The 23585-nt window shown below is 40.1% G+C and overlaps 1 protein-coding gene across 1 annotated transcript in view; it reads right to left on the bottom strand.

Annotated features, from left to right (window-relative positions):
- The window catches only part of TMTC2 (transmembrane O-mannosyltransferase targeting cadherins 2), a 184251-nt gene that overhangs the window by 59518 nt on the left and 101148 nt on the right, over positions 1 to 23585 (bottom strand). The window contains exons 3-4 of the mRNA XM_081926582.1: positions 21711 to 22539; positions 9086 to 9200 (exon numbers count right to left, since the gene is read on the bottom strand). Coding sequence (XP_081782708.1) covers positions 9086 to 9200; positions 21711 to 22539 — 944 coding nt within the window. The remainder of the gene's footprint in view (positions 1 to 9085; positions 9201 to 21710; positions 22540 to 23585) is intronic.

Raw genomic sequence — 23585 nt, 5'->3', positions numbered from 1 at the left:
GGCCGACAATAACATCTCTCCGACCCACACGAGGTAATTAAGAGGCTGCTATGGGAAGTATGCAGTCTTCCCAGCCCCCCCCCCAAGGAGATGGGGGGGACTGCCTTGCCAGCGGTGTCCATAATTCACCCCCAGATTCGAAAGAAGGGGGTGCAGACACTTGGCACCAGCCCTTGTGTGAAGTCGGCTGTTCCCGGACGCTGTTTCCAATCAGCGCACTGGTTGTTTTAGCTCGAAACATATAATTGGAAATATATAATTTGGAAGGAAGCTAAAGCACATACATCAAGCGAGGATTTGGAGTTAAGACTGCTGATTAATGGATCTCTGGGAGCAGAGCTACAGGCGGGACAAATAAATCAAGTGATGAATCGCCATTTAAAGACTGGTACGTTTGGTGTGAAATGGAAGGGGCGTGGAGGAAAAAACTTTTCTTTTTCTTTGCCTTATGTGAGTATTAATAACCCTCCACCCCAGAAAGAAAAACTGTAGCAATTTATTAATCACAAGCAGGAATTCAAGAACTGTGTGGAGTGAATTCAATCAAAGAGAGGACTGGTAAACATCAGAGAACGGAGGAAAATTTTATGACACAGTTTCAAATGGCGTTTCTCTGAGACAGGCTTGCCTAAGAAGGATGGGGGAGGAGGATCAGGGTCATTGGAATGTGAATGCTTAAAGGAATGCGATTTAGACCTTGGCAGAGCCCTCTGAAATATGTCTGGCAAGCCTGGGAAAATTAAGGGACAGACCAAGGGAAAGTTTGCTTACGGAGGTGTGGAAATGGCAGCTGTCCTTATGTGATATGATCTTTGGAGAGTGTAAAACCCCCACAGAGGATGTTTGGTTTTAACCCGCTTGTGAAGATTATCAGAGATCGCAAAGAAAGGAATATATGATAACAACAAGAAGATGACAAAGAGATTATCTGGAAAGAACTGGATAGAACTGTTTAATTAAAGCAGCAACATGAGTGATGTTTAGTCTCCTTTCGGAGCTTGATGTATGGGAACCCCCAAGAAAAATTTAAAAATTTGGCTGTATAATTTGGAAATAATGTGATTTGATTGGCCTGTTAATAAAAATTATATTTAAAAAAAAACTGGCAACTTTGTGAAAGCAAACAAGTACAGTCATACCTCGGTTCTCAAATGCCCCAGAACTCGTAAATTTCAGCTCCCCAACAATCGAAAACCAGAAGTGAGTGTTCCGGTTTATGAAACTTCTTTTGGAAGCCGAAAATCCAACGGGGCTTCAGCGGCTTCTGATTGGCTGCAGGATGCTCCTGCAGCCAATCAGAAGCCGTGCTTTGGAAGTCAAACAGGCTTCTGGTACGGATTCTGTTCGACTTCCAAGGTACGACTGTAGCAGCATTTATGGGGCAGGAAATAATGTCTAACAACAACAGCCATTTTATATGCCGCCCATCTGACTAGTTTGTCCCAGCCACTCTGGTTGGCTTCCAACAAATTAAAACATCAAGCACAGTAAAATGAAACCTCCAGTTTAAAAGTGAAGAAACTCTGCTAGGTATTTTTGCGAAGTATCTTGAACCAAAAACATGTGTTTCTCCAAACTCATTTATTTATTGATAACTGATATTTTGGAACTAGTGTAGCTTTTTAATAGATTTTTTAAAAAGACTTTCCCCACAAAACAGATGAAATGTTCAGTCAGTTACCTAATAATCAGTATAAAATGCTTGTAGAACCCACTGCAAAAGTTCACCCTTGAGAAACAATTCCCACCCACACAAATTGTCTTAGATTGAAAAAACAACAACATTTTGCTTTGGGCTCTTATGTCAAAGTTAAATAAGGAAGCAGGAGACTGAAAACATATCTACATTGCTAACAATTCAACGTACTAAAAAATAATGTTTCAGAGAAAATTATTTTGCATCTCTCTAGTTTGTACATTCTATCCTTAAATATACTTTAAAGGCATGGCACATCAACGATAATAAGGATTAATTTCAAGTGAACTATCAAGACATGATGAGTCTAAGTAAGGTAGAATTAGTGCTAGGCACAGACTTTTTGCAACAAACAGATTTCCTACAGTTAACCTTTTTAAATTTGTAAAAAGACAAAAGATGTAATTATCAGGTGGTTAAAATAATTTACTCTGATGTTTCCCAGGTAGTTTCTACTCCCTACCATCCTCTGCTTTTGAACTTTACACACTATAACTTCAGCCTTGAAAAGTCTCACATTGGAATAATTCAGACGTTATGCTATAATAAGGCATGCCTAATGTCCTTCTTTTCTCACATCTTATCATCTCCTCTCCTTCTGCAAAGCTGGGAGGAGTTGCTCAGAAGCTTCTGCCTTTGATGAACCACAACTTACCATAATGTCTGAACTCACTGATTGTGATTAACTGTGGTTGTTTTAAGCCAGTCAGCGCTGGAAACCAAGCTTTGAAGTTGTCCTGTTTGAAATTAACTAAAGTTAATGTTAGTTTATGTTATCCACAGTTTGTTGATTCAGATGACATGACAAACTGTAGTAAACCAAAAGTAGAAGCTTCGAAAATCTTCCTCCTGGATTTAGCATGCTGCCCAAGCTTAGCTAATAGGTCAAGTTTATGCATATACTATATGCTGTATCTGCATGATATGATAATATGCTAAACTTTTCATTTTAAAAATGGTGCAAATGTGTTAGGCTGATGTAGCTGAACTGATAGCAAGGCTTCATTCAGTGGAATGGAAATATAAGCAATTTTTGGCACTCACCCCTCCCCTTGAATCCCTGCCAAATTTGTTTCAGATGACTGGGGATCCCCACATTAAAAATTTAGGGGAGCAGAGACTCAGAGGGAAACTGCTGAAAATTGCTTCCTTCCTCATTTCACTGAAGGAAGCCTTACCATCAGCTGAGAAAAACCAGTTGATACAATCCTAAATCTCTATTCATGTAGAGATACTTCCTCATGGAAATAATTTTGCCTGTGTGTCACATTGATAAAATATCACTTTTAATTAGGGGTGCATTGAATATTCATGATTTTTGCTTGCAATAGCAAGCATAACAGCAAGCCATTTGGCTCTTTAATTTAGAATAGTGATAAGCAACAGCCAAGAACCAAGGGTAGAGCAGGCTGGTTGACATTTTGGCTGTGAAACAATGTGCACTAATCACAGACAAAACCCTATCCTTGTGTACTTGTTTTTGCATATGAATGCCACAAGCATGCAATATCACTCTGCAATGCAAGAATATACTTATAAATAACAGGGAAGATTTTGCATCGACCCACATTTAATACGATTCTAAAGAACCAGTTAATGCTATGACAAGTGATAACATGATTTACTGCTCTGACATTTCCCTTAAAGCCATCTTTGTTGGGACTTTTTGAACTCTTTCAGAAAATTCTCTGAAAGCTCAAATGGACCATTCTGAGTGCCATTTATTCTCTCCAACCTTCCCTACCCAGGCCTTCATCACTCTAGCCATTCTTCAAGCATTTGCCTGAACCATACCTACCGGTATGTTGAAATGTGGAGACAGGGCATGGACCATGCACAAAGGCCCTGCTCCTAAGAACCCCATGTGCATCAGGCTGGTGTGTTCAGGCTCCAGCCTTCTGCTTTGAACAGGGAAGACCTGCAACACATTTTTACTTGTATTCACTTAAACCCGAGTAGAACCCTCTTAGCAATCGGGGACACTAATCAAGCAACGTTACCCATCATCCTAGGTGTTCCACTCCCATTCAAGAGAACAACCACCAACACCCCTACGTATGTTGCCCACTCAACAGCGGAAGCTCAAAGGGAATTCAAACAGGGGTGTTTGGGTGGGGCTTGCGTGAGTGCCACACCCTCATCCTCATATTTAAACACTCCATGTTCAGGAAAATATCAGAACATGGATGCTTTTAGCAAACTTACCAAGCAAGAGGGGTAAGGAGGTAAACCATCTGCAAGGAAAGCTCTCTCACTGTTGGCCTCTTCTCCATCCCTTTCTAAGGGCTCAGAACCCCTGGCGATCTATAGCCCTACACCCTGTTGGTATGGTTTTATGACCTAACAGTGACCCAAGAAACAGCTTCCCTCCTCCTGGCTGCTGCTGCTAGAATACAAGAGGGCAGAGGTAGTCTGCAAATAAGGCTGAGTGTATTTACAGACCAAGTCAAAATTAAAAGGCATTTTTGGTTCACCTCGTAAAAAGACCATTGTTTTCAACCTGGGGGAGGGTCACTTCAAAATCCATTTAATTCAGAAAATTGGCAACAACACTATATGAGCATGGTCAGTGGTAGTTAAGGCTGGCAGGAGGGTGCAGAAGGGGGTGGGAATCATGCTTTGAAGGAGCAGGGGTGGGGGAGATAATATATGTTCCCATGCCTGCCACCAACCCCTTAACTATGGTTAAAGATTGGTTGTGTTTTGTTTGCACTGGTGATGAATTTGCTGTGGCTTACTTTGTATCCTGCACAACACAATGTGGGTATCATTATTTTTCCTCTTTCATCCACTTTTCTTTCTATAAAAGTAGTATTAAACCCAAGTACTATATATTCCAAATTTGCAAAAGCCTCTGGAGGTAGATAAGCCAATAATTATAATCCAAAGCTAACAGGCTGGCTCAGACTGTTTTCAAATCAAAGGGTCAATTTTGTGACAGATCCTCATGGCTAGATATCTGTAAAAAAATATGCTTGGTTTGCAGCTTGCTATAACCATGCACTTTCGAGTTTCCAGTTCAGAATACGCAATTTGTAGGGAAATAAATGGTGCGTATACAAATTTAGAAAATTGAGGCACGGCTACTTTCCAGAGCATTCCAAACTGAGAAGTCTATCACCTTCTAGGATAGCATTAAGGTGGCCAATTTGCACAAGTTACATGACTATGCAGGGAAGCACAGCACACACATCAGGAAGTTTACTGAAACTTTTTCCTGTACCCACTCACATGGCTACACTTGAAAATTGTATTTCGTTTCAAAATTGCCTTGCCCATTCATTGTGTGCAAGCTGCTGTAGTAGAAAATTCAAGGATACCTTTGGCTGCACATTGCTCACTAAGAAGGAAGGCAAGTCAGACACAACAGAATTTAGAATCTTAATTTCATGAAGTGTGTCCACAATTTTCCCTGAAGATTTAGTTTGTGTAGTTCCTGATAAACATAAACACTGAAGTTACATATATTAGCAAGACATGTTTCCTTTTTCCTGTGGCAGCTTGCCAGCTAACTATTGCCCATGGCAATTCTACTATTGTTTTTTATAAACCACAAGTTCCTGTTGCACCTTTGGAAACAGCCAGTTGCCCCAGGACACAAATGAAGACAGAGTGAGACCGAGAGGTGGTGTTATTAAAAACAAATCCTTTAAAAACAATGGAAGTGTAATTTACACAAGGTAAATTGAAGAGCACATAAAACGTGGCTCAGGAATGCCAAAGAGCATCTTCAACAGCTGAAGATGCAAATACATTTTTCAAAATATTAAAAGTAAAAGGTCTTGCTGTGGTATTAATAACTGGCCACAGGCACATCAGGGCTAAGAGAAGTTTGCTCCCACCTGTTGTGGAATGCTACATCTAGGAGCATTGTTGCGGCCAGCCCTGGAAGATGGGAGACAAGGTCGCTTGGCATGCACACATATGCAAGCACCCATGTTGGGGGGGGGGAGTTTAGTAGCCTTGGTTATACCCCTAAGGGACTCTCTGGGCCATTGTTCACATCTCCCTGACCCCCTTCTGTTTTAATATAGGTCTACCAGTTGTTTCAGGACGCGGGTGGAGCTGTGGGTTAAACCACTGAGCCTAGGACTTGCAGATCAGAAGGTCAGCAGTTCGAATCCCCGCAACGGGGTGAACTCCCGTTGCTCGGTCCCTGCTCCTGCCAACCTAGCAGTTCAAAAGTGACGTCAAAGTGCAAGTAGATAAATAGGTACCACTCCAGTGGAAAGGTAAACAGCGTTTCTGTGCACTGCTCTGGTTCGCCAGAAGTGGCTTAGTCATGCTGGCCACATCACCTGGAAGCTGTACACCGGCTCCCTCGGCCAATAAAGCGAGATGAGCGCCACAACCCCAGAGTCGGCCACGACTAGACCTAATGGTCAGGGGTCCCTTTACCCTTTACCTTTACCGGTTGTTTCAGGGCTGTGTAGGAATTTCTTCCTTGCCTGCACATTTGGAACAGCAGAGTTTTTTCTTTCTTTCTTTGCCTACTGGATTCAGAGAAGATTGGTGTTTAGGAGTAGGTGCTGTTCAATAGGTTGATATGGTCAATATGATTTCATGGTTAAGCTGGCAGGGAAGTGTGGGAAAGGTTATGGTTAGCTAAGGTAACAGGTGAGCACACTTCAGCACTCTCTGGGCTATGAGGCCCTTGGTCTGGATACAGAGAATTCTTAAGGCTTATCTGTGCACCTGCTCAGAGTTTTGGGGCATGGGAGAGAAATGCCTTGTCCTGTCCCTTAGAATGGGCAATATTTGGCTCACCAAAAGCTGAAGTTAAGATCGCTTTCCCCACTCTTCTCTTTTCCCCATGCATATGTAGTTTAAATAAAATGTGGTCATAGTTCAACCCATCACTTGTATTTCACCTCTTAATTCACCTCTTAATACGCAGGAATCAGATATTGGAGAGCCACTTCTCTTCTGTCTTTTCAAAAAGAGATAGGCATATCTTAACGGCACTTGCCAAGATAACAAATGAGGGGCACTGTCATAAATCTCTGTAGGGGAGATTTATAAAAGTTAAATGACAGATTCAGCTGAAAATCATTGATTCCTGCATAATTGGCATTTGGCAAAGAATTCGGGGTTTAGCCATCCTCTAACATCAGCCAAAGGACTTAAAGGTAGGTAGTAACTCACCATCTATAAATCTCTTCAAGTGTTGGTTGAAAACAAGGGTTCATTCAGTATAAGGCAAATTAGCTAATGCTCTGAGAAATATGTACTAGGCATGAATATGGGAAGGGAAAACAATTAAAAACACACTGAAATATGAATGTATCAGTTGACAGATAACAACTGATACAGCATGCCTGGGTTCATTATAACCAAATTCCCAAAAAGTATTTTATTTAAAAGATTTATCTTCTGTCCATCAATTACCAAACAGCAGCAGGAACAACAACAACAATTCAGTGCAATTTATAACAATTTGATAATGGTCAGAATGTTAATGATCTTGTCACATCCTATATCCATATACATATATAAAGCACCATATAAACAATACCATCAAAATGCAGCATTTGTGACCAAATCAGTATATTCAAATGGGTTCATGCATCTGGAGGCTGGCATATGTACAGGCTTCTCAATGAATATACATAGATGGAAACTAACAGACATTACATAGGAGTGAAATCATGATGACTGTTGTGGGCAGTAGCTGGAAGTAGTGTTATCTTCACTGGAAGATATGAAGACCACAACGTGTGTGTGTGTGTGTGCATGTGTGTGTGCGTGCGTGCATGCACTGTACTTCTATACCGAAGAAGTCAAACATTTATGCACCATTACAGTTCTTCTTGCAATTCTGCATTAAGCCTGGCTTCAGAAAAGAGAGCACGAACAATTGCTTCAATAAGCCTGCTTTTAGAAATGTTCATGTTTGATCTTATGCTTTTTATTTGCAAAACTTACTCTTCATTACACATTTCTTGATCTCTACAGCATATTAGAAAATGAGCTTCCAATTCCTAAACAGGTGTTGTTATGAAGATTAATTTATCAATTACACATTACCACCAAACAATTTTTTTGTACAGCAATGGCTGCTACAGAGAAAGGTATATTGTGAAGCTGTATTTTAATTTCATTTCACATTAATTCATATGTACCACAACAAAGAAGACAGGAAGGTGCCATATGGTACAACTTAAGTGGCCTGACTAAGCAAGTGGTAACTTTTTGGACAGGCAAGGCAGACTAGGGGGATAACTGTATCTACCTAGTTAAGGCTGCAGTGATTCTAAATAATCCTAGCACCAACATATATAGCACTGCACACACCACACACATTGTTTACAAACTTTTACTCAGAATAGTCCTATTGAAATGAATGATCATGACTAAGCTAGGTTCATTATTTTCAATGGGTCTGCTCTGAATGAAAGTAAGTTGAATACCACCCTTTGTATTTACCAAGAGCCTTCCTATCCAGAGGTACTCAAAGATGCCTTCAAAAAGTCTTCACATAACACAAACTGATTAAGGAGGTTGACAGGTTCTTTCAGGAATGAATTTCATCATATCGGTGTGACAAGGCAGAAAACTCTCCTTAACCTCAACAACTTCACTGTGCAACATATAGAACACAGAACAGAAGATTCCCAACAGATATCACACAGCAGGGATAAATGATGGAGGAATGTATTCCCAAAGGTTCTGTGAACCACTTTTAGTACAAATATATTTGTGGGAAACATGACTCTGATCCAGGCCATTTTGGGCTTTAAAGTTAAGCGCTAGTGGGGTAAAATTGGGCTCGGAAGTACTATATAGGCAAGTATTTCAGATGAACTAAATATGGTATTGTATTCTCTCTGAATTCCACCACTGTTAGAAGGCTCGCTACAAGAATACTGCATTAACCTTGAACTTCCAAGTCATTTTCTAAAGATAGCTCCATGCAGATTGCAACACAGTGGTCTAAACAGGAGATCCCCAGAACATGGAGGATGGGTGTCAAAGAGAAATGGCTATAATTGTTGATTCCTTAACTCAAGCTGACAGGCAAAGTTGTACTGCTTCAGGATTTTTGGGCATGCTGAGAAATACTAGTGAACGGTGTCTTTGTTGGGGAGGGGTTGGGACACAGGCAAGGGCCTATTCAGAGACACAGCAGCACACCAGATCTTTAGGGAAATCAACTTCTACTACTCACCGCAGAACAGAGTTGAAATACATGATGATCTGATAAATGTGGAGAACAGAAGGAACCCTGTCTATCTGAGTTTGAAGTATGATGAATGAAAGGGCAAGGGGGCAGAGGCAGAAAAAACAACAGCTAAATATCATCTCCATTTCCAGGAGCCAAATAAATGGCCTCATTCACAACCAGGCTTTGCAGATGAAAATAGCATAAGGAAAGCCATGCATACTTACAAATTATAAAGCATATCAGCCATGTTGCTGCGGTAGTACAAGGCATTCCTATAGGCGCTTTCAGCTTCAGAAATCTTGCTCTGACTCTTCAGAACATTTCCAAGGTTACCCCATGCTGCCAAGAGAAAAAAAAAAGCAGATTTCAGAGAGAGACACAATCCAATTATATGGAATGTAGTACCTGAAGATCAAGAAGGACCTCAGGGAGAAAAACCCACACAACTCTCTCTTTTCTTTTCTCCAACCTGGAGCAGCAGAAGAAAACATCCTCTCTTTTTATTATGCTGCATTGTTTCTTCTATTAGCAACAACAATATGCATGCTCTACAGTTTAATCCCCAGAGTGCATATATATTGGAAAAAAGTCATCTGTTGGTAGGATCAGGAGCAACACTGGAATGCTGAAAGTTGAGAGGAAACAAACAAGTGAGGCACAGCAATTGTATCATGCAGCCTGCACAGGCCTTGGATAATACAAGAGGAAATTCCCCTTGAGATCAGCTTTGTAGAGCATCAGCTTTGTAGCATGGGCACTTTTATACTGTTTTATTTATAAATGACTTCTATTCAGCAAAACTCACCTTCAGAGGCAGGACATAAACAATCAGGATTTCAATGGAACATAAAAGCAATTACCGTATCATAGGTATGCTTGAAATCAATAGACAAGTAGATGGATCAGGGAGCATTACCATGTGAACAACTGAAGTACACTGGTATGCAAGAATAGACAAATGAAACATAGATTTGTGAACAAGTGGGTAGATGTCCCTACAACATTTGTGTTACGGTGTGAAACGGGAAAGTTCAAGTTATCGGATCTGGGCAACAGAAGACAAGAACATTATTGATTCTGCCCAAGTGGCCAGGAAATAAAGAAATAGAAGATGGAGGGAGGGGAATTATAGGGATATCCATGGCTTGGTCAAAATCAAGGGATTCTCCTTTGCAGAATGCAATATTCTCTGCATCATTTTCCTATATATTTTCCTATATATTTTTATATAGGACTCTCAACATTCTGTGTAGCTTCATATACTGTAGTTCAGCTCCAACATTTATATATTCCAAATCAGGCAGGTGCATCAATGTCTTAAGAGCACTAGGCTAGTAACTGGCTGGCAGAGGCAGTATTAAATAATGGACAATAGATGCACTCACATGTATCACAAACATAATAATAAATAAATAAATAAATAAATAAATAAATAAATAAATAAATAAATAAATAAATAAATAAATTATACCCCGCCCTCCCCAGCCAGGGCCAGGCTCAGGGCGGCTACAACCAAATAATAATTACAATAAAACGTAATGGGGGGGACAGTAAGTTAAAATAAGACTTAAAATACAGCTTAAAATACAGTTTAAAATGCAGTCTCATTTTAGTAGTAGCCCATAAATCAAGACCATAAAGGGAGGAAACACCAGGTATTCACCCAAGCCAGCTATCCATGCTGGTCCTACATGGGCGATCAAAAAAGCCAAGGGAAAATTTATATAGGGGGTCAGAGCGAGTCCAAGCCGAAGGCCAGGCAGAACAGCTCCATCTTGCAGGTCCTGCGGAAAGATGTCAAATCCCGCAGGGCCCTGGTCTCTTGTGACAGAGTGCTCCACCAAGTCGGGGCCAGTGCTGAAAAGGCCCTTGACCTAGTTGAGACCAATCTAAGCTCCTTGAGGCTCGGGATCTCCAAAGTGTTGTTATTTATGGACTTTAAGGTCCTCCGTGGGGCATACTAGAAAAGGCGGGCCCATAGGCGCAAGGGTCCTAAGCCACATAGGGCTTTAAAGGTCAAAACCAGCACCTTAAACCTGACCCTGTACTCCACCGGGAGCCAGTGCAGTTGGTAAAGCACTGGATGAATGTGATCCCACAGCAAGGACCCCATAAGGGGTCCTTTACTTTACTTTGCAAAGTAAAATTGCTAAGGTGCTAGTATGGGACTATCTTCTTTAGATCACAGAAGTATTTCATATTTCCTTTCATTAGTGCATTTAAATGAAAAAAGAAAGACTTCACAACCAAAACTACATGGGAAAGAGTGCTTCCTATGATACTATATACGCAATAAAGTTAAACAAACACAACTGCAGCATTATCTAAAATGTTTAAGATTGAAAGAACAGCACGATTGGCTTCAAATACCTGAAGGGGGATTTGGTCTTCTGTTTTGTGAATGGCAGGCCCTCATGACAAGTGTCAAGCTGTTTTTGAAACTTACATTTTCAACCACTGTTTGCAATACAGCCTGGGAATCTGCTGTTGAAAGAGGGAAATCCCACTGGCCCTAAGCAACGCCTTGGGCTTGCCTAAGGTAGCCGTTTGGATCCCAGGCAAAAAGGTGTATGAACAACAATAGATTTCTGTCAACGTACACATCTCAGAGTACTCAAAACACTCAATAAATGTACTTTTGAAATATTTAGATGTGGAGAAAATGTGGAGATAGCCACTTAAATGTCAGTTTCAATCTATTGGAGGAAATGAATCCCCTCCCTCATTTTATCTGAATGGCTTTTCAGAAAATGGGACATGGCAATAACGTCCAAATTAGCACATTATGTTTGGGCAAGAGAATATGTGATGTATTGAAAAATGAACACTTTTTATGTCTCTTTGGAATGAGTAATTTGGCAACGTTGTGAGACCTTATTCATTGCTTTTGCTAAATAGTGGCTTGTAATATTTGATTGTAACTGAGAAACATCAAATCTGGCAGGCCCAGACATGTGAAATAGTAGCTTTCACTATATGCACTCAACAAGTGGCCAAAACTAAATTACAGTCAATGGGTTCCAAATCTAAGTCAAAATGTACAATGAGGATGAGAAGAAGGATAGGGAACCTGCGGCCTTCCAGATGCTGCTCCCATCTTTCATCACCTCTAGACAGCAATGGGAATGGGTCTGGAAACTGGAATCCAACAGCATCTGAAGAGCAATAGGCTCCCCACTCGCTGGATTACAGGAATGGGAGCTATGTGTGTACCTAATACACATTGGAAAACAAACGTTAAAAAAATATATGTAATGAGCATTGTTGGATTTCCTCTGTAATGCTCTATATGCTCCTATTTCACAAACACACTTGGGGTTGAGAAGTGGAATACTGGGTGGAATTGAATTACGACTGGGCAGGTACTTGTCCCTGTGTTACAGATGCATTTACCCTTAACAGGGACAAACACAACAAATGCCCAATCTGGATGACTGCCTACAGAAGGCACTGATGAAACCACTTCCAAAGGTGCTCAGCTAATTAAACCACAGTATCAGATTCTAAGTTTTCTTCATTTAATGGAAGGAAATGCATACTAAGCAAGACAAGCTCTAAAACGTTTAGGTTTTGGTGATATATTGTTATTAATGTGTGCTTTAGGGTTAGAATATTGCTGGGTTTTATTCCTTATGTTCTTCCTATATCACTCAGCACTAATGCTATGGTTGCCATAAATTAGCAAGTTTAAAATAATACAAATACCTCTGTGACAAAGCAAATTTCCTCTTTAAAATACTTCCATTTATGAAAACATGCCTCCAGCATTAGAGAACAGTTTTGGTTCTTGTTTCATATTCACTGACCATCTAAAGACTGGAACAGTTCAATCCTTTCTCTTTAAAATTCTTTGTTTCCATTGTTTGCAGAAGCTGTCTTTACTGCCTTGGCTCCTTTTCAATTCATTTTTGTTCAGAGTGAACACTTTGCTGCAGCATAGTTACTTCAAAATTGACTTCATACATAACCATTAAAACACTGTGGTATATTAAAGGAAAACTGACAAAATTGATTTCAGAACAAATGTCAGTAGACCTAGTTCAGAGGTCATGGTGAAATCGTGAGCTTCAAGCTTATGCATCCTTTCCTGCCCAGGCAAACTCTGTTCTCTCCTCAATCCTTTTTCTAGTGTGAACAAACCACAGTTTTCCAAACTGTCTAAACTGGGCAAACAATGATTTTGGAGAAACAAAAATTTGTTTCCAATCCAAACTTGGAAACTCAACTCAAACCATAGTTTCCAATTATGATTTGAAAGCAAAGCATACACTCCTTTTATGTCCTCCCACATCACCTCCAGCACAAAATGGTTTGTGCACCAAGTCTGGACCAGGCTTTTGTTCCAATTCTGAAGATAATCATGGCAATCACCTATGGCCTGATTGCCACATTACAATGGTTAGGAGGGCACTTCCACTGCCATTGTTTCTTGGTTACAACCAACTCTAGCCAATCCATGTTTAAAAACCAAAATGGTTTATTTATTTATTAAAATTTATATACTGATTGATTTCAAAAGATTATCAGCAAAAATTTATAAACAGTTAAAAGGAACTACTTGAAACATTCAAAAACTAGGCAAAATCAGTGCTAAGTTCAAAAACAGATTAAAACACACACCAACATTCTACATATCTGATAATACTGATGTTTAAAAAAAGAAGTAAAGGACCCCTGACAGTTGAGTCCAGTTGCAGACGACTCTGGGGTTAGGGTGCTCATCTCGCTTTACATGCCGAGGGAGCCAGCGTTTGTCCGCAGACAATTTTTCCGGGTCATGTGGCCAGCATGACTCAGCCGCTTCTGGTGAAACCAGAGCAGCTCACGGAAATGCCATTTACCTTCCTGCTGGAGTGGTACCTATTTATCTACTTGCACTTTTTAGGGTGCTTTCAAACTGCTAGTTTGGCAGGAGCTGGGACCGAGCAACGGGAGCTCACCCCATCGCAGGGATTCGAACCACCGACCTTCTGATCGGCACACCCAAGAGGCTCAGTGGTTTAGACCACAGTGCCATCTGCATTCCATAACACTGATGTTACTTTACCCTGAATCTCCTAATGACATTTCCCAGTGACTTCATATATGCAGCACTGGGAACAAGATGGAACTCTGTGGCTACCTATTATACAGATATCTACTAAGGGTACCAGCCAAAATCAGCAACCAGAAGCACTAAATGCAATAGCCAGTGGAACAGCTTATTCTGTCACTGGGGCAGAGACTGTTCAATATAAAGGGGCTCTCAGCTGAACAGTTTTGATGAGCACCATTCACCTATAAGTTTTAGAAGATTAGAAATAAATCCAATATGACCACTAAATCTCATCTTTTTTGTTTGTTATTAAACTTTTATGGGCATCAAATTCCTAGACCATGACAGATTAGGTTTGGTGTTATACATCATCCTGACCACCTTTCCTAATCCTCACCACCTTTTCATAGCATGCTATAAAGTACAGTGGCAAAACATAAACAAAGATGTACAACACACATCAACTAGGTTCAGTTGCGCTGCAACATCCACTACTTTCATTAGGGTTTGTGTCAATTCCCCTGAAACCAGCAGCTAAAGCATCTCTTTTCTCACATCTGAAGCTCCTCAAAACAAAAAACAGTCTAATATTGTAGATAGTTTTCAAGGTGAATCACATCAGTTGCTTCTGTTCTCTGTCAAAAGTACTTGAAAACCTCTTATCTTCCCTTGAGCACTTGACTGATATTAATAATCATCAACACTTCTGTGACGCACTCAAGAAGTACCTGCACTTCGCAAAGTAATTTTCAATAAATCACCATGGGGAGGTGCCTCAAAAGGCAGGATGTCATTGTGTGAGCCTGAATTCACTGCCTTCAAGTTGCAAAACCTCCTGGGGTGGGGTGAGGGAATCAGTGCAGAGCCGAATCATCATTTCAAATTTGCATATCACAGTGAACTGTTAATCCCACAGCATATTCAAGTATATATTAAGCATTTGTGTTGCTCTGGCCTTCTGGAACGTACTGTTCAGCATTCTACTACCATCAAGTGTAGGAAACATTTTTTAAAAACCTAGTTGAAAGCATCATTATTTCTAGGTGCTCAGGAAACAAAGGCCTTGGAATATCTTGTGCCCTGCAAAGCAAAAGGTATAAAATTGTATACACTTTTCTGAAATACACTTTAATTTTATCTGCGTCTGGAATTTTATGTAATATGAGAAATCTGTCAGCATCTCTTAGATTAATTCCGTTACTGCAAGCCAAGGTTTTAACTCGCCAAAATAAATGCTCTTATAACTCATTTCTTAATAAATAAATGTTTTCTACAAGCTCAAGTTCCAAAATTAATCTGTTTTATGCATTCATTTTACATACAAGCAAATATCTGCAATTGCTCATGCTAGCTCAAGTCTGACAACCAATATTTCTTATAACGTCCATAAGGTATACTTTTTTGCATTAGCAATGTCATGAATATAGTTTGTTCAATGTCACTGTTCAATTTATTTCAGGAATTTAGGAATCACTACCAATGGGAGTTGGTATACACTAATCAATTGTTCCACAAGTCTGAAATTCATTTTAGTAATACGAAAATAGATTTTACAAGAACTTTTGACAATGTAGTTATAACAGCTTTCTTCAATCAAATGCAGCTTATATAGTTGACACCAAAATGTACTGCCATGATCCCTATGATTTCTTCCTAGATTCATTGGTTCATATATGATATGCACAAAAGGACAAAAGGACATGAAGGTGTTGACAAAATGTATTTCAAAATTTGAGAGCACCCTGGCCAAAGAGACTAGTATGTGTTTATTTAATTGGAACCAATGACCTGATCCTACAACTTACTACACCAGGAAAAAAGCAATTAGAATATATCATTATAACATCACAGCATAAGCTGTGCACGGGTCTTGCTGTGCAAATGACAGCTGATGTATGTATGCAAATAAAAATGGTTTTCCCAGGAGAAGCAAGTGGAGCCTAGCCAAGTGTTTAGAATTTGCTTTCCTATAGGATGTAAGATATCCATCTGAAATAAGACAAACAATGAAATTTAGAGGTATGTACAGCCAATACAATCCACAATCCTATATTAATTTACGTCAATTGTCTGAACTTAAGCTCTTAAGATCAACTGCAAACCATTGTTCAAACATTCAAAAGAACGTTGCAGGCAGGGAAACCCAGCCAGATGGGTGGAGTATAAACAATACAATTACTATTACTATTACTAATAATTTTACTTAAGGAAGAGTTCTCCTTAATTAACCACAGCCACTCTTCTCCTGATCCTTCTAAAAAACAAAACAAAGAAAGCCACTATTAAGCGGCATGGCTCAACTAATTTGGAGTTATTTAAATATAACATTAACCACCCCCCGAAACCCTGAGTATATCAGAAAAGCAATTGGGCAGACATGCAGAGGTGATCTTCCCAATCTTTACTCTGCAGCTTCCCCTCAGTTAATGACTGGCAGATTCCCTGCCAACTTGGGGTCAAACAGACTGGCCTTTGCATATGAGAATTTTAGGCAGCAGTACAACATTCCTTTCAGCTGGTACTCTTGGGTATCCTTTCCTTCCCTGAAAGTGAGCAAAACTGTGTGTTATGCATTTTGGAGTAGCTCATTTTCACTTTGCTCACGAACTACATAAATATGAAATGGCACTCTACCTGCCCTGTCGATCGGAAGGGCTATACTGTATTCCTATTTTATTTTTGTTTCTCAAGTAATCCTGAACCTACCAGTATTCTGCAGAACTTCTCCAATTGTTCTCAGAGCCCACTTTCAAAAAACGTCTTCAGTTTATTTAACCTTTTTAATGAGAACTCCTAGAAAATTAAGTTCCAAAAATAACATCTGTTGATAGCTCAGTCAGTAAAACATGAGACTCTTAGCCTAAGGTTCACGGGTTCAAGCCCCATGTTCAGCAAAATATCCCTGCACTGCCTGGACTTGGAGTAGATGTTCCTCATGGTCCCTTCCAACCCTACAGTTCTATGATTCTATGAATAATCTCACCCCATATCTGCCAAATCAATCACTGCCAAATCAAATCAATTCTGCAGTTTCCATTTTATTAGGAGGTCCATTTTATAAGATGTGGGCAAACAACTTTTGTTGTGGCAGCACCTGTACTTCAGTACTTCCTCCTGTTGCCGTCTCTCCTGTTTTCTTCAGTGCCTTCTGTTAAATTGTGGGTGAACATATCAGACGACACAGCGATTCTTCAAACAGCTCTTGTTTATTCACAGGCCAGAACAGAACTGAACTGAAGGGTTCAGCCAGCCTGCTTATATAGAGCTCCACTAGAACGCAACAGTAACCATTTTCTGTAACTGTCCAGTCACTGAACGTCACTTTCGATCCCTTATTTGCATATGTGGACCTGAGTGAAAACTATCTACAGTATCCCCATGCTGGCCCAGGGCGAGAACTTCAGTACGTAACACCTTCCTTTTTTCAACAAGCCTTTTAAAGCGAAGATTTTTATCCCAGTCCCTATGGGAGGCAAAGTTGTTTTTCTATTGGTTTTCATAAGAACACAAGGAGAGCCTGCTGGATCAGACCTAGTCCACCATCCTGCTCTCACAGTGGACAACCAGATGCCTGTGGAAAACCTGCAAGCAGGACCTGAGCCCAAGGGAACTCTCCCCTCTTGTGGTTTCCAGCAACTGGTATCAAAAACATTGCTGCCTCCAACTGGAGAGGCACAGCATCGCTATCATGGCTAGCTGCAATTGTTAAAATGGTTGGGGGGGTTCATGGTAAGCGATTCATAAAATGAGATGAAGTTGAATAAATGAATAATTCTCTAAGCCAGTGGTTCTCAACCTGTGGGTCCCCAGATGTTGTTGGACTACAACTCCCATCATCCCTGAGCTCCTGCCTTGCTAGCTAGGGGTGATGGGAGTTGTAGTTCAACAACATCTGAGGACCCACAGGTCGAGAAAGGCTGCTCAAAGCTTTGTTCAGCCATCCCTACATATGAGAGTGGGAACACGGTCATTAGCCCCAGCTAGTGCTCCCAGCTAGTGCTCCCTCTCCACTTCTCATTTTCTGGGGCTGAGTTTCTGCATCAAGTTGGCTGATCTAATCATGTAGGCAATCTTGCATATTCAGGGTTGCCTCGTCTGCTGCACTTCAGCCTGAACGGACCAAGGGCTACAAGGGTGGGCCATCGGGAAAGCAAAAGAGAGAATGGCGAGAGGGGAAGCATTCCTATCTTAACCATCTTTATGGCAAGCTCTCTGTCTCACTTAGGAAAGCAGCTAGAGGCATGTGTGTGTTACAAAGAGTAGCTCTTTTAGTCTCACCTTTCCGGTAACCATCAGTAAGCGTAAAAAATGCGGCAGCAGAGAAAAATACTTGTCCTCATGACCACAAAGATAACATAGTTGTTGGCTAAAGTGGTATGTTTCCTTCATTTCAGATCTCAGCATTCCTACAAAGCTCAGATCTCTCCCTCATGTCCCATTTAAACCCCACCCCTTCAAATAAATAAAGATATAAATGCAGGCCCAAATATCTTCATACGTCAAGGAGATAAAAAACTACATACGGTAACTGTTAGAAGACATCTGAAGGAAGCCCAGTATTGTGAACTTTCTTTTAATGTTTGATATTTTACTATGTTTTATATATGCTGTAAGCTGCCCAGGGGTATGGGCAGGGTATACATAATAATAAAATTATTATTAATTATTATTATTTAGAATCCTGAAATCCCAGTATTAAAGAAGTGCTACTGAGAATAAGGTGAATTAATATTGGATTGTCTTGATTACATAAAAAAATCATATCGTGTTAACTAGGGGAAGTTTATGTTGGTTAGATGATGTTGGAGTTCACTTAGTGAGAATCTTAAGAATTCGGGTTACTCTCTGCACTTAGTATTGCAGGTCTCATCAGTACTATACATTTAAAGCAGCATCATACCACTTTAAACAGTGGTGGAATCCCCCAAAGAATCCTGGGAAATAGGAGTGGTAATACAGAAAAACATCTGGAAGACAGCAGGTTAGTGCCATTTTACTTGAGAGTCATGCTAGTTGTGCATTACCTGTCAACAAGTTATTTACTGGCTTGATTTCTCTGTTTGATTGAGCGGTGAAGATATTATTATCTATTATCCCACCGTTTCTCCAAGAAGTATCAATCGCTAGTGTTATGTACTGAAGTTCTCACCATGGGCCAGCAGGGGGATACTGTAGATAGTTCAGGTCCCCATATGCAAATAAGGGATCAAAAGACGTTCAGTAATTGGATAGTTACAGAAACTGTTGCGTTCTAGTGGAGCTCTATATAAGCAGGCTGGCTGAACACTTCAGTTCTGTTCTGTTCTGGCCTGTGAATAAACAAGAGCTGTTTAAAGAATCGCTGTGTCATCTGATATGTTCACCCATAACTTAACAGCTAACCTGGGCAGCTAGTATGGGAAGATATTTTTGTTAAATCTTTTGGGGGGTTTTCTTACAGGAAAAACAAGAGATATCTACCTACCTCTAGGGCCCAGAAAATACAAATCTGATATTACTATCAAAACATAAAGGAACGGAAATGCCAACCTGTTTACTCTCCCATCTTCTCAAAACTGATTCATTCATCAAGGGTTCTGTCCAGCACATATATGTACATTATGCATGAGCAAGCAAACAGCTTGATGCACAAAATGATGCACAAATTATGTTTGTTCTCCTTTCTTTTTTGCTTCTGAAGGAATATTTGAAGTAGAAACTTACCAATTTCTCCAGAAACAAAATGCATTCGCATAAGATGCAGGAACAGCTCAGGCATTTCACTTCATGAGAAAAATGTACATTTCTGCATAACAGCCAAAACTGTTCAGAATTGAGTGCTACGTTCACAATAGTCTGAAATCCCTTATGGACATGAAAAACATACTGTTGTGTTGCTGTGTCTATATACAACAGCAGGAACTATATTCTTCCATGTACATCATATAAGATATTTGCTGTTTCCACTGCTATAATAATGGAACCACAGGAAGTAGATATGAAGAAGTGTGACTAGGGATGTGAAAGAGCTAAAGAGAAGAGAACTTTTCCAAGTTTTGGTAGCCTCTATGAACATCATTGAATCTGATCTGTCTCATATTTTGCTATGTAACTGTCGTTTCAGGAGTGCCAGATAATTTTATGATTCTACCCAATGTGATGAGTAATGTTGCCAGATAACTAATACGGAGGTCTGAAGTTCTTCTATAGGGGATAAACGTTCTAAACATTATGGGTTGAACCCAAAGGTTCCAACAGAAAGCCTCTTACCATCAAAGGAAGGCAACCTTTGCTCCCCACCTATTTGTTTCTGAAATACTGGACCATTATTTACAACTGGATAATACCACTATGCACCTCAGCACCCATTTCCCCACCCCTAGTCTGCATTTTTAAGCTGCAATTTATAAAACTTTATTGCTAAATGTAGCTTGCTTCGCTACAAATGGCAATCAGCAGATCCAAGTCCTGCAGTATGCTTGAAAATAATACTGTTTCTTACATACAAGCCATTTTGAATTTGCTTAAATCTAACCTAAATTTCCCAGGTGCACTGCTGCGGCCACACACCATGTGAAACAAAGACAGGCTGTTCATTCAGATATGCAGCTATTAACAGGTTAGATTTTCCTAACATTTCAAATACCTGGAAAATGCAACAGAGAGATGTTTCATCAGGGAAGCTGAGAATAAATGACACTGTTTATGTAACAATACTGATGTTTCATTATAAATGTCAAAAGGACAGTAGCACTAATATTAAATATATATGTTGGCTGTCTTTTTCAAGTTTCAAGTTTGGCCATAATCAATGGAAAACAAGAAAAAGGGGGAAAGTTGATCTGATCTGCAGGTTTTAGATACCCCACTAATTACCGAACTTTTCTTCGCTTGTGGAAATAGATTCAAATATCTGAATCAGAGACAAAGTTAAAACATGTTCATAGAGGCAGAGGATTACATGGGGGTTATGTTCCAAGGAACCATGTGCATCAATGAAATAGCATATAATCAAAACCCATTGAAAATGCCTGCAAACACCCTGTTCCGCCCCCATTCTGCCCAACCCTATCCTGCCCCACCCCACCCTTTTAGTGATTTCTTTTTGTTGTTTCCTGGTCACTTCCAGGTTCAGTGCAATCAATGCATGTATACACAGCCATGCACATATTGAAAGTGCGTAAACTGGGGCCTGTCTGTATTGCTTATTAAGTAACAATTCATTATAGCATAGTTTTTTTAAATATGTGAAATGTTTGCAAAACATTTTTGTGGTTGTTTTTACTGCATGCTAAAATGATTCCTCTTAATATGGAATCAAAACAAATCTATATTCTATATGACTGTACTATTTGTATGGTATACTACCATACACTAGTGCATGGGTAGGCAAACTAAGGCCTGGGGGCTGGATCCGGCCCAATCGCCTTCTAAATCCAGCCAGCAGAAGGTTCAGGAATCAGCATGTTTTTACATGAGTAGAATGTGTCCTTTTATTTAAAATGTATCTCTGGGTTATTTGTGGGGCTTGCCTGGTGTTTTTACATGAGTAGAATGTGTGTTTTTATTTAAAATGCATCTCTGGGTTATTTGTGGGGCACAGGAATTCATTCATTTCCCCCCCAAAATATAGTCTGGCCCCCCACAAGGTCTGAGGGACAGTGGACCAGCCCCCTGCTGAAAAAGTTTGCTGACCCCTGCGACTTGTGCTTTTCAACTGTTCATAAATGCACATGTAGGATCCATATCCTAAGCGTTCAATCCAGAAAGAGAAAACAGAATTATAGACAGCGGATTTTTTTTTTAACATAACAAAACAAAATAGAGAACATTACCTTTAGCTGGATTTACTTTTATCCCTGACTTATACAGCATCTCTTCATTCTGCCAGTCCCCATTCCTGACAAAAGTCTTGAGTCCATAGAAAAATATTAATGCAGCTGTGGCAAAAAAAATCAAGTTCTTCAGAAAGCGCTTTTGGGCTTTGATGTAGAGGGACCGGGTGCCCACAGTGATCAGCAGGCAGAAGCCCATACTAGGTATATACAAGACACGCTCTGCTATCACAAAGCCTACATAGAAAAAAAAGTTTGTGGCCGGAATAAAGGGCACAATTAATAAGGACAGAGACAGAACTACAATATTCTCAGTTGAGGGGAGTTGCGGTCTCTGTGGCAAATGTTTGTTAATGCCGTTTTCTTCTTTAGATACAAAGCTGGGCTTCAACTCCAAGCTTTTATACTCCATTTCTGATAGGCAGTTATGGCCATTGGTGTTCTGCTTGCCATTTGTTACGTTTTTCCCATTGCATTCTCTCTCTTTCCTGGAGCTTTTCAAAGCAGTGTAAGCAAGGAGGAGAAGTCCAGCATAAAAGGCCACTGTGTGTAGGTTCCTCCAGTCACTGACTGTTTTGAGAAGAGGCACAGCATCCATGGACCAATCAAAGCTAAGAGTGTCCGGGCACAGCAATAGCCAAAGATTTTTGGTTGGCAGGTAAAAAAAGGTCAAGGTTCGTGTTAGAAAACTCTCCGAGTCAGCTGCTGGGTTGTCAGAGTTGGAAAAGCTGGGAGGTTTGTTCCCCATCCAATAAAAGCGAAGACCTAGTAGCAAAGCTCCCCAGAAGATCAATAAACCAATGCTCAAAAGAAGGGGTAAATTCTTCCGCTGAAAGGGAAAAAAGAACAATAAATAAAATTACATTCATATTTTGGTTTTGGGGATTCTGAAGTTGCTTCTGTGAGCTTTTAAAAACCTTACCTAAAGAAACTATACAGTCCTACAAGCTTTACCAGTACAATCTATTGTGTCTAAATGCTTTTATAGAATTGCTTGTCCATTACTAAGGTTTTGTTGTAAGCCAGAAGCTACACTGTTATAAAAATAGAAATACTGTCTTATCTTGCAAATTTTCCACCTTTTTTGCAGGGTGTGTGTGTGTGTGTGTGCAATTAGGCCACTTGCATGATTTGATTCTGCATGTGAGCATCTGGCATGTGCATGAGATGGCCATGTGATTTCATCACACTTTGCTTAATCTGCTTTTTGCCTTACACAAAGAAGCTACCAGAATTTCAATTGCACAAGCAGCAATCTAAACTCACACTTGTAATAATACAGTTGCAATCAGCATACTGAAAATCTGTCGCTCCTTTCCCATTCATTAACTCCAGTCTCTGCTTTGGCCTGGACATCAAATACACTTTTTTTCAAAGGACAGGTAAAATTGTTTCTCTCCAGAATCCTCCCCATAGTGCACGCTCTCTCTCTCTCTCTCTTCCATTTCTTTTTCCCTCCAGGGACGATCTGGAGCTCCATTCAAAATAGCAATTTCAGCTATACTGAGCTGCTATGCGGGGTCCAAAGGTCAAAGACATGAGCAAACTAGCTACAACAAGTGCACTTTAAAGCATGCCTTTAGTTTATTTATGGTAGGCAGTAATAGCTTGACATTTGCTTGAACTGCTCATCATATTCATGCTGTATATCTTGGTCAATTATTTGGTTTCTGCGTGTGGTTTTTCTGGCATCTGAAATTGCAGAAATTGCTTTAGCATCCCCCCCCCCCGCATCATCCTCAGTGCTTACATATTCCTTAGGTGTTCACTGAGCTTTCCATAGTTTTAGATTGGAAGCCTTCCTAATAATCTCCAGCATGCCAGCCATAACACAAGATAATGTTATGAGCCACAAAGTATGCATAAATACACCAT

The sequence above is a fragment of the Podarcis melisellensis genome, assembly GCF_964234715.1.
Source record: "Podarcis melisellensis genome assembly, chromosome: 10".
NCBI lineage: Eukaryota > Metazoa > Chordata > Lepidosauria > Squamata > Lacertidae > Podarcis > Podarcis melisellensis.
The sequence above is the reverse complement of the archived record's forward strand: the minus strand, read 5'-3'. Positions and strand labels throughout refer to the sequence as shown.